This window comes from Nyctereutes procyonoides, unplaced genomic scaffold, assembly GCF_905146905.1.
Source record: "Nyctereutes procyonoides isolate TBG_1078 unplaced genomic scaffold, NYPRO_anot_genome, whole genome shotgun sequence".
Classification (NCBI taxonomy): domain Eukaryota; kingdom Metazoa; phylum Chordata; class Mammalia; order Carnivora; family Canidae; genus Nyctereutes; species Nyctereutes procyonoides.
In genome coordinates, this window is record NW_026575025.1 from 13572099 (window position 1) to 13584040 (window position 11942).

Sequence of the window (11942 nt, forward strand, 5' to 3'; positions counted from 1 at the left end):
ACAACGTGATATTGCCAAGAAACATGTGGTTCGGTATTTAGTCCCCAGAAACATGTGACAGTTCATGTGCTTCATTAGATATCTACACCATTATCCTCTGGAGTGAGTTGGTAATTTCCCTCCAGATCTCTTACTACCTGTAGGCATGCAAGGTTGTGAACCTCTGGTTCTTGGGGACTTTATAAGGGGTAGTTAGGAGATCTGACATAAAGGATTTGCATTTTTGGAACAGCAATTTTCTACTAAAGCTGACTTACTCTCTCCTTTCATCTATATGTAGGTAATTGTCAATATCTGGAGATGTTTTGGGTGTCCTTACTGGGTGGGTGGCGTGCTATTGGCAATGGATGGGTAGAGATGAGGGCTGTTCTTTAAAGAACCTGGAATGCTCAGGACATTTACTTAAAAAAGTCTTTTTCAACCTCAATTGTCAATAAGGCCTTGATTAGGAAACTCAATGTTAGAGAAATAACTAAAAGCACTTGCCCTGTGGCAAATGATCAGCTGTGCTAGGTAGCCTCCCAGTAAGTGGACAGTGGATGGAGCCCCAGTGCAGACAGATGCCAGCAAGGGTGTGGTCATCTGTGTCATTTGGTGCACAGAGCTCATCTTGTTCTTGTTCACGAGGGCTGTGGTTTCTCCATTCTGTCATCCACATCCTCTTTGTCCTTCTAAATCCAACTCAGTCATTACCTCCTCCCAAAGTCTCTCTTGAGAGAGAATATATAGCTCCTAAAGGCATTGTTCTTGGTTGAATGTCTTATGGCCTTTGAATTCTATGGTAGACTCTCATTCTCGGGGATATATTGATTTTTTCTTTGCTTTTTAAATGTCCTATCATTTAGATATGATAATTCATTCCTAAAGAAAATCTATTAATTCTTCCAATAAAATACGTAAGCTGCTCCTAAGTTTGGTGCAATGTAGACTCCAAGTTGACCTGAGATAATTTGCAACATTTAACATATATTTGGCCACATTGTTCCCTGACCAATTAATTGTTCTTGCATCTGCTCTTCACTATTGTCCTTCCTTTCATTTCTAATAAATTCTTGTGTTTTTCAAATTTTTCACTTGATTTGTTTAAGTTTACTTATTTTTAGTCATCTCTGCATGCCACATGCGGCTCAAACTCAGGATCCCAAGATCAATATTCTCATGCTGTTCCCATTGAGCCAGGCAGCGCCCCTCAAAATTTTCATTTTATTTATTTATTTATTTATTTATTTATTTATTTATTTATTTATTTATTTATTTATTTTTTATTGGTATTCAATTTGCCAACATATAGCATAACAGCCAGTGCTCATCCCATCAAGTGCCCCCCTCAGTGCCCGTCACCCAGTCACCCCCACCCCCTGCCCACCTCCCTTTCTACCACCCCTTGTTTGTTTCCCAGAGTTAGGAGTCTCTCATGTTCTGTCTCCCTTTCAGATATTTCCCACTCATTTTTTCTCCTTTCCCCTTTATTCTCTTTCACTATTTTTTATATTCCCCAAATGAATGAGACCATATAATATTTGTCCATCTCCGATTGACTTATTTCACTCAGCATAATACCCTCCAGTTCCATCCACGTCAAAGCAAATGGTGGGTATTTGTCGTTTCTAATGGCTGAGGAATATTCCATTGTATACATAGACCACATCTTCTTGATCCATTCATCTTTCCATGGACACCGAGGCTCCTTCCACAGTTTGGCTATTGTGGACATTACTGCTAGAAACATCGGGGTGCAGGTGTCCCGGCGTTTCATTGCATCTGTATCTTTGGGGTAAATCCCCAGCAGGGCAATTGTTGGGTCGTAGGGCAGGTCTATTTTTAACTCTTTGAGGACCCTCCACACAGTTTTCCAGAGTGGCTGCACCAGTTCACATTCCCACCAACAGTGCACATCCTCTCCAACATTTGTGGTTTCCTGCCTTGTTAATTTTCCCCATTCTCACTGGTGTGAGGTGGTATCTCAAAAATTTTCATTTTAAAATAGTGATATGGAAACACTGTTGAAAAAAGAAACGATTGAAAAACAGTTTCTAATGATAAGCACTGGAGCGGTCTCTATTCTTATCCACACCATGTAGTCTCATACTCATCTATGATTTTTTTCACTGTGTCTCCTGGTTTTGTCATGTTCTCAATACTTTTTTTTAAACTTTTTTTATTTTTTAAATATTTTATTTATTTATTCATGAGAGACAGAGAGAGAGAGAGAGAGAGAGAGAGAGAGAGAGGCAGGGACACAGGCAGAGGGAGAAGCAGGCTCCATGCAGGGAGCCCAATGTGGGACTTGATCCTGCGTCTCCAGGATCACACCCTGGGCCTAAGGGAGGTGCTCAACTGCTAAGCCACTCAGAGACCCCTGTTCTCAATACTCTTGAAATCGGTTCTTGGGACATCTGGGTGTCTCAGTGGTTGAGTGTCTGCCTTCGGCTTATGTCGTGATCCTGGGGTCCTGGGATCGAGTGCTGTATCAGGCTCCCTTTAGGGAGCCTCCTTCTCCCTCTGCCCATGTCCCTTCTTCTCTCTTTGTCTCAAATGAATAAGTAACAAAATCTTTTTTAAAAAATAAAACCTTTCTCTACTGATTCATCCATAAGAACCTATGTTATATCCTACATTGACTGAGTTCCGTGTCTTATCTTCCTCATCTATTCCTTCTCTTTGGTAAAGCATAACCTCCCATAGTTTCTGAGGAAAAGCTCACTGGAGAGAAAACTTTTAAGGACTTGTATTTTGAAAATCTCCATTTATCTTCTTGCTTAAGTGATAGTTGATTTCATATAGAATTCCATTCATATACAATTATAGATTGTAACCTCTGAATTTTTAATCTAACTCTCGTGTCTTCCCCTCTAGTGTTGGATCCATTTTCCCTCCTCCTTTATATGTCCCAGTGTTTTCTCCTGAAAGAAATACCTTTCTTCTGAGGATGTTCAAAAGGATCACAGAAATGTGTTTTTATGTGAAGAGTGAGTGGGAGATGCAATTTTGTATTCTTCATTTCTAGGAAATGTTCTTGAGATTTTTCTCTGATAATTTTCTTTCCATCATGGTCTGTCTCATTCTAGAATCTTTTTAGTTGGGTGTTATGGATTGATGCTTTAAGATGCTTTTGCTTTCTCTCATATTTATGTTCTTTATCCTTTCCACTTCATATACATTACTTTTGTTCCACAGTTTGCTTTGTCTTCCAACTTATTATTCTTTTTCAGTGGTTAGATTTTTAATTTTTTCCAGAGCTTTCTTTTACTCTGAATGTTTTTAAGTCTTGAGGAATTGAAAAGATCTTAGTAATCTGGGCTTTCTGAAGACCCATGAAAGGATTCTCAGGAGAAAGAGCTGCCTGTCTCACAGTATCTGGACTAATTGCAAAAGAGTGTGAATCAATTAAGAAGTTTCTTGTCCTTTTGTCTCTCCTCATTTTAGGCCCTAACTCTGTCAGAAATTATGGTTAGTAGTGGGGAGAGAAAAAAAAATAGTAGCAAAGGAGAGAAAGAAAGGAGAAGTCTTAAGTGTGAAATGGTGTGAGATTTTGATTACTTTACAGGCCTGAATATGCTAATTTCAGAATGGAGACATTAGACGTCATATCCTAGGACATAGAGAACCTTTGAAAGTTTGCTGGAAATAAGCCATGGCAAAAGCAGAGCTTTGTGTTCAGAGTCTTGACCTTGTCCTAGGGAGTAAGATGGATGTAGGGAGAAGCCATTGGAAGAGGAGTCCCGGGCAGAGAGTATTAATCTGGGAACAGTTAGAGGCCTGAGTCAAAATCGAGAAACTCCGAATACATCCATCCTTCATACTTGGTTATTCACTGTTGTGACTTAGATCCAGAGTTTCTAGAAAAATAGGTTTATGTCAACATGAAAAATCCAGGAGGCAAATCAAACAGTGAGTTGACACCAGACGTAATTTAGGTTGAGGTGTCAGCAACAGTGGAGGATTATGTCCAATGGAGATTGAACTACAGGTCCTCCTCCATATAGTTCTCTTTCTGCTGCCTCAGAGAGCTATAGCCTATGGAGTATGTGTGTTTTGTGTGCACGACAGTGTGTATGTGTTGGTGTTTGGTAATATACACAAAAGATAACATTTACCACTTAAACCATATTTAAATGTACAGTTCTACTGCATTAAGTACATTCCCAGTGTTGTCACGGCTACCCATTTGCAGAGGTGAACTCAGTCAGAAACTGCACACAGTAAACAATCACTCTGTGAACATTTCTCCTCTCAGCCCCAGCCTTTGCAGTCCTGCTTTATCTTACCTTACATTCTCTAGGAGCAGCTCATGAAGGAAAATGTCCTTCATGAATCCCTAAGTTTGTTACTTGTATAACAGTGAAACTAATGAATACCCTGAAATTATTGGGCTTGAAGGTTTACAGAAATAGCTAAGGAAAAGTCTTAGGCACTGGGTGGCTAGCTGCTCAATGGGAAGAGCATGGGACTCTTCATCTCCTGATCTAGAGTCTGAGCCCCATGTTGGGTGCAGAGACTACTTAAATAAAAATAGTAAGGTCAAGGTGATCACCATGGTGATGCTGGGGGTTCTCTGAATCTTATGGAGAATCTTGTCCTCCTCCACTTGTCAACAGGTGGCACATGTTCACCAGTCACTGGACTGCTGACACCTAAAGGGGTTGGAGATGAAGAAATGAGGGCTTAATGGGTTCTACCTGCAGAGATATCTGTATGTTTGTCCTGGCAGAGGTGGGACCAGTCTAAGCATCAGCTGCTTTTGAAATCTTCACAGTTGGTTCCAACACAGAGGCAGGGTAGAGGAACATGAGGAAGACATTTTTCATCTCCACATTCAATGGTAGTAATAATCTTTTACCTTCCTGGCTACCAGTCGGGATAAGTGAGAGAACATGTGAACTTTTCGGGTAATGACCAGTCCATAAGACTGCTCAATGAATATAAATGCTAGTATTTTAGGAACAACAATAGTGATAGAAATTTGTTGTTTTATATTATTAAATTACTGCAAACAACTCTGACATAGGAATATTCTATCACAGAAAGGCAAAATGATAACGAAAGAATGGGCGTGTATGTGTGTGTGTTTGTCAGTGTATGAGTGTCTCTGGGTTTGTCTGTGTGTGATTGTAAAACTGTGTATCTGTGTGCTTGTTCTTGAGGGTGTATAAAGATTTGTTTTAGGGTGTGTGACTCAGAGAAAGCTTCCCAGAGGAGGAGACATGAAATAGACTTTACAGGTGAGATGGTAGGCTGTCCTATTCAGGGAAGATATTAGAGGCAAAGAGGACCCCACCTGTCCTGGTCCTGGTACTGAGGTAGTGTGACTGAGTAGGATACATGAGGGAATGGTATGTAGATGACTGTGGCTGAGTATACAGTCCCTGTGATCAGGGAGAGAGGCTGAGGGGCTGCCCAGGGGTGGAGCCATGGATGTCCTTGTGTATAGTGTAAATGATGGGCCTTGCTCCTCCCAGCAGTTGTCTGCAGTCTGAGTATCTCAGGGTTTGCAAGAGATCCATAGTCCTTGTGCCAGCTGCACATAGTGTGTAGGCTGAATATGGGAGAATATGGGATGTATTTCATAAAAGGGGGCCAGTTTGAGTGTACATATTCCCTGATATGTTAAATACATATTTATTATTAAGGCATTGCTAATAATTGATAATGGTAGATAGCTGTCACCTTCTGTTTCTCCGTCAAGAGGTAGTATCAATTGCTGACTATAATTTATTTATTTATTTATTTAAAAGATTTTATTTATTCATTCATGATAGACATAGAGAGAGAGAGGCAGAGACACAGGCAGAGGGAGAAGCAGGCTCCATGCCAGGAGCCCGACGCGGGACTCGATCCCAGGACTTGTGCCCTGGGCCGAAGGCAGGCGCCAAACCACTGAGCCACCCAGGGATCCTAATTTTAGAGTTGGGTTTAAGATTGAAAATGTCCTCTTACTGAAAAGGTTTGGAAACACTTAACTTTTTGTAATTCATGGTTCTAGGAGTGAGGTCAGATTCATAGTTAGGTGAGAAGGTCACTTTCGCATTGATGAGGAGGAGGTATTGCAGGAAAGGTACCAGAGAGTTCAGGGAACCTTATAGGTGACTTTGACCCAAGCTGGGCAGGATGGGACTGGACTGTGATAACAGCTGTGGGGAAAGTTGGGAGGGAAGCTCAGAGTGAGACTGTGGGATTGGAGGGGGGCAGAACTCAGTGAAATTTTAGAGGTCAGGGATCCCTGGGTGGCGCAGCGGTTTGACGCCTGCCTTTGGCCCGGGGCCCAATCCTGGAGACCCGGGATCGAATCCCACGTCGGGCTCCCGGTGCATGGAGCCTGCTTCTCCCTCTGCCTGTGTCTCTGCCTCTCTCTCTCTCTCTCTCTCTCTGTGACTATCATAAATAAATTTTTAAAAAAATTTAAAAAATAAAGAAATTTTAGAGGTCAGTGGGGAAGGGGATTGTGTTAAACTTATCAAGTTTCTCCAAAAGACACCCACATCTTAATGCCTGCAACTTGCAATGTTACCCTTCATGGTAGAAAAAGACTTTGTCCATGTGATAAAACTAGATTCTGACATGGACAGGTTATCCTGAATTTTGGGGATTATCCTCTAAATGCAATCTAATCTATTTTAAAGAATTTATTTATTTATGAGAGAGAGAGAGAATGGCTGAGAACATGAGTAGGAGGATAGGCGAAGGAGAGGGAGAAGCAGAACCCCTGCTGTGCAGGGAGCCTGAAACTGGGCTTGATTCCAGGACTTTAAGACCACTACCTGAGCTGAAGGCAGATACTTAACTGTCTGAGCCACCCAGGTGCCCTGAAAACCCATATATTTTATATAAGGGAGACAGAGGAAGATTGACAGGCATGGAAAAGAGAAGGCAGTGTGACCTTATAGAGCAGAGATCAGAGTGAGGGGACACAAGACAAGGAATGATGGTTTCCAGCCATTAAAACTATAAGTAGCCATAAATAGATTTTCACCTCAACTTTCCAGAAGGAGCGTGGCCCTTCCGACACAATGATTTCTGCAAAGTGTTACAGATTTTGGGCCGCTGTCATCCCAACTTGAGAAAATAATTGGTGTAAACCACCAAGTGTGTGGTAGTGTTTTGCAGCAGTCACTGGAAATTAATCCAGATTTTCCGCATCAGGTGCCTCATGGCTTGGGGCCTTAAGTAGAACGCGGGGCTTGTGGAAGGAAGAGCAGGTAGCAAGGCAGTATATACAGCTTCATACATTTATCCTGAAGAAACTGTGGAGTCTTGAATGAAGTTGTCCAGATGGCAGCTGGATGCTGTTTCTGGAGCTCTCAGGAGAATATGAGGGAAAAAGCATTAGCCTGAGGTGTTGATGAGTGGTCTAGAGGTCACAGAGCAATGTGCATGTGCAGAGTCAAAAAGAGTTAACTAAAGGGTGAACCCTGGAGATTCACTAAAAACTGAGAAGGAGACAGAAAACAAATTGTACCAGAGAATCATAGGATTGAAATCAGAGTGAAGTTGTGAGGACCAAGCAGGTTGGTTGTAGTTGTGATAAGGACACAATATTAGAGATGCTCCTGGTTGAGAAACGTGTGACTGACCAGACAAGCTGTGGGTATCCCTCATACAAAACTACAGCAGTAACATTTTAATTGTGCATCATTCTGAAATCTCATTTACGATCATGGCCATGTGAGTGGGAAATCTATAAAGTGGTGCAGGATTATTCCTGAGCAAATATTCCCTCTTGTGGTCCTGCTCTTCAGGTTGCCATGAGTAACTGGATATTAAGTCTCTGAAATTTACTGTTGACAGCACCCAATGGGCACTTCATGACAAAGACCACCCCAACTCAAGGCTGGAGACTGTGGAGTAATAAGAAGACAAATAGAGTAGTGCAGGGAGAGTGATTTATTGAAGCAAGATGTTGAAACCTTTACATTTTCTACAAGATCAGGTGACCATTGGGAGACAGGGATACTAGTATGTAAGATTCGTTATATACAGGACTCCATGATTCTCACCTGAAATAGATAAAGAAAGAGAGATCAGTGCTGCTCCTGGGGATGACATCTTAACACAGACTGTCACTCACAAAAATTTGTCAGTGAAGTTTTGACCAACAAAAGGCAAGTAGAATGGGCACAAGACAGGAAACCAGAGAGGATGGTAAGCTAAATACATCTGACACAATTAGAACAAACCATGCAGTTCAGGAACAATCTATTTCCATAGTCTGGCAAATAAATCCTGAGATGAGCCAAGAGCCATTAGACCCAGGTTTCTAATGCAAGGAGGAGCAGCCCGGGAGTTTTTTCTCTACTATCTCAAGGCAGAGGACTCTAAATTTTCATTGCAGTGGGGATATGAGAGTGAGTGACTAGAAAAAGGGTGGGAGGGGATTTGAGGAATATGGCTTTCAGGTGAGTCCCAGGGTCATGGTGTGGAAATCCAACTCAGCCCCTGTGACATTTGTGACTGAATCTCATGACCCAAAGCCAGCACCTGATGGGCTGAGAGGCACTGTTAAATATCTAATTTCTCGACAAAGATGTAATTGAAGTGTTTCACCCTCACAGGTGGCTATAGGAGACAGAGGAAGGAGGGTCTCTGGACATGGGCATAATAAGGGAAAGAATAGTAGGCAGGGATGGTGAAGTGAGCTGAGGTATGGAGGGTAGGCCTTGGCTCTGCAGCAGCTGACAGGCTGCTCTTCATGCTGACAGAGGGCTGGGTTTCCTCTCTTCAAGCTGTCTCTCTGTTCAACCCCAAGACCTCCATGGGATTCCCCTGTGACTGTGTCCAATCTGAGGGGGGAGCTCGCCCACAGTAGAGCTCCCTGATAAGGAGGCCGCCAGGCTTTGGCCCTTCGACATCACTGCTTGTCCTCCTCAGGACACTTTGGGGAACCTAGAGCCCAGGAAGTGGCCTAAAGAAGGAGGAATGTGCCCAGAGCTCCTTGCAGCCTCAGTGTAGCTCCCCAGGTATAACGTCATCTGCCCTGTGGCCATCTTTAAGCCTATCACAGCGAAGGGAGACAGGTACCTCCACCACCTGTGTCCCCAGTGGAGCAGCACCCTGACTGCCTTCCTGGCTGCTCAGCTGAGCAGAAGTCTCTATGCACAAAGAAGAAAGGAATTACCATTGTTCTTGCAATTAGCATTCTGTTCCCAAGGGATATCTGATCTGTGCAGTTCTTCACTTTCAACTTGGCCTGAATGACTTCTTGAGGTGGGTCACATAGTATCCGAAGTATAGTCTCATAGCTAGCTGGGTCTAGAAAGAAGAAGCTCTTCAATTCAAGTGCAAAGCCTGGACAGGTGATTGCATTGCCTGGGGAAGAAAAAGATATACAACCTATGTAAGGAAAATCACATTTTCCCGTGGCTCCCTGAAGTCAGAACTAGACAAGAGGTTTTAGGATCTCATGCCATAATAGTGCCAATGACGATGCCTGACCCCGGAAGCTGTGACTTCCTCACATCAGGCAGGGAGCAAACAGCAGAGCCAGGACTAGACTATAGACTTAGTGATCCCTAGTTCAGTTTTTGTCCTTTTTAAGGCACATTCCCTCCTTTACAAGATTTCCTGGTGCAGAAGTTTACTTTCTTTTTATTTCAAACAATTAAGTCTGCCTGAACAGAGTGATGCCTTATTTTTGTCTTGGATATCAGAGAAGAGGAGATTTTGGTAATCATTTTTTTAAGTGAATGGTAGAACCAGATCTTTCCAGAGAGCAGAGAAGGGGAGAGTAATCTGGAGAAGAGCAGGTCACATTATTTATATGTTGGAATATGCCACTTTCAGACTAAAGAATAATATTATGTCATTGGACACCGACAGGTCAAAAAGCTAACCACATGCATACAAACACAACCTCCTAGGTAATCAGTTTGAACACATTTGAAGCTTATCTACAAAACTATGATAGGCTCTCTTATTTGTTCAGTGATGTGCAGAATATCTTAGAGAGGGTGAGAGGCAGGGAATGGGGCTCTTTCTTGATCCCATGAAACTGTGTGGAGGCCTGAAGTGACCACTTTTCCTAGTGTGGATTCTCTATCTCCCCAAGTTTTTGTAACCGCACTGTAGTTAGATTCTGATCTGACCCCTGATTGGATGTGAAACTATGCAAGGAATTTGAGAGGTTCATACCACAGTCAGCAGAGGGAAAGACCAGGACATTTAATCAGATGAAATAGAAAGACTGAAGAAGACTTGGGTCAATATCAAGGGTAAGAAGACAGGCCAAAATATTGTGAGTGGATGGCCACAGTTCATCTAGATAAACAGAAATCCTACCCCTCCAAGTGTACTTGGTGTATTACAAAATACTGGTAGCACTCTTAGAAAACCAGGAGGACTGGTAGATACAGTGAGATCTACTCATTAGTAGCTGTAGTGATTGCTGCTTGTTACCAGAGCCTCCTTGAAGATTTATGATCAGAGACTAAGAGAACACAGGCTCTTCTGGAAGTGATAACTCTCCCAAACCCTTCCAGCTGTAACATTTTATGAGTCTGAATCCGTGAGTTAAAAAGCTGTGGACTACACTGGCACCTGAAAAACTCTGGGAAGGGGAATGTCTAGGAACTAGTAGACAAAAGTTAGACCCTTAACAGACTTAATCTCATCCATTGCTGTAGCTACTCTTGTGGTATCTGTCAAATCCAAGGATGAGAAGAGATTAAGCATTTTGCTCAAGCTCAAAACACTGGTAAGTGGCAGAGCCATGTATCAAACCTAAATCTTTCTCCTCTTGCTTCTGAAACACAGATCACAAATAAGGAGGAGGCTCCCTTGGAAAACTCTTAAAATTTGCCTGCAACAATTTCTTGTAAAACTCTAGAGTGTTGGGAACTGATAAAATGAGCCCTGAGGTTGGGAGAAGGGGTTGGGGACTAGTTCACAAGTAGAAGAAAAAGAGAAAAGCCACTTAGGTTCACCTAGCTCAGAGAAGGGTACTCACCAGGGCTGGTGCCTGTCTGATGAGTAATGATACTCACCCTCATAGCAGCAAAGAGCCAGAGTGACCAGCAGGACACTCAGGGACAGCCTCATGGTTTATTTTGTTTTGAGTTTTCAGCTTAGTGAATGGTGAGCAATTTAGGAGCTGAACTCAGGAGCCCAGGGAGCCCAGGGCTACTTATAGCTAGAGAGCCTCTCTGGTGCTGCCCAAATAAACATGTGGTCAGGTTAAGGGGTTGGCTTCCAGCCCTCTGTTCCTCTCTCATGTCATCAATTGATGTCACAGACCCCAGTGGCAGGGTCAGAGTTCCTGTTCATGGTCGTTGCTGGCACCATGCACCTCTCCTTTGTAGCAAACACTGATGATGTGATTTCACAAATGTGTAGTCAATTAATTGATGCAAGCCCCCCTGGATGTTAGCTCCTGAAGTGCAGGGGCAACCTCTGGTTTTGCTCATGTTTATTTAGCATAGTGTCTGGCACACATGAGAGGAAAAGCAAATATTCTTAGAATAAATGAGTGACTATGAATCAACAAACCCCTAAACTTAGGGTGTATCTTCAGTATGAAATGATGCCTGCTCTGCCAAGTTTCCCTTTGGGCAGGTGAGGGAGAAAGGTTAGTAGCCTGGTGACCCCAGTGAGAGGAATGAGTGGTTTATGGTATCCCAAAAGAAGACAATGTCAAGAGGAAGCCTATATCCCCAATAATAATTTACTAATTTAAGCTAATATTTAATATATAATAGTACATAGTGGCAGAGGGAAAGTTGTGTGACTAGAGATACTGGACTGGCCAAATCAAGGAGAGTTTCCACTGTACTCCGTGGGATGTGGGGGCAGAATGGTGGGTGGGATGAGACACATGTAGGTTTATTTGCACTAGTGCTTTCCTGCTGGGTTTCAGATCTAGTCAAAATCACATGGGCTTTTCACACCCATTATGATGACTATTGTAAAAAAAAATAACAGGAGAGAACAAGTGTAGGCAGGGATTTGGAGTA

General features: G+C 42.7%; 1 protein-coding gene across 1 annotated transcript; it reads right to left on the reverse strand.

Moving 5' to 3' along the window:
- Positions 1–7870: 7870 nt before the first annotated feature.
- Positions 7871–11071, reverse strand: SCGB1D2 (secretoglobin family 1D member 2). Its single transcript, XM_055309243.1, has 3 exons — positions 10977–11071; positions 9113–9303; positions 7871–7994 (listed from the first exon to the last, which is right to left on the reverse strand). Exons 1-3 carry the CDS (start codon positions 11029–11031, stop codon positions 7968–7970), a joined length of 273 nt encoding a protein of 90 aa, XP_055165218.1. The 5' UTR covers positions 11032–11071; the 3' UTR covers positions 7871–7967.
- Positions 11072–11942: the final 871 nt, after the last annotated feature.

Excerpts from the sequence above, each read along its gene's own strand:
- SCGB1D2 (XM_055309243.1), bottom strand. The coding sequence starts at position 11,031 with ATGAGGCTGTCCCTGAGTGTCCTGCTGGTCACTCTGGCTCTTTGCTGC. Across the intron at positions 9,304-10,976 it reads GGCTCTTTGCTGCTATGAGG|GCAATGCAATCACCTGTCCA; the intron begins GTGAGTATCATT and ends TTTCTTCCCCAG. Across the intron at positions 7,995-9,112 it reads TGCTAATTGCAAGAACAATG|GTGAGAATCATGGAGTCCTG; the intron begins GTAATTCCTTTC and ends TATCTATTTCAG.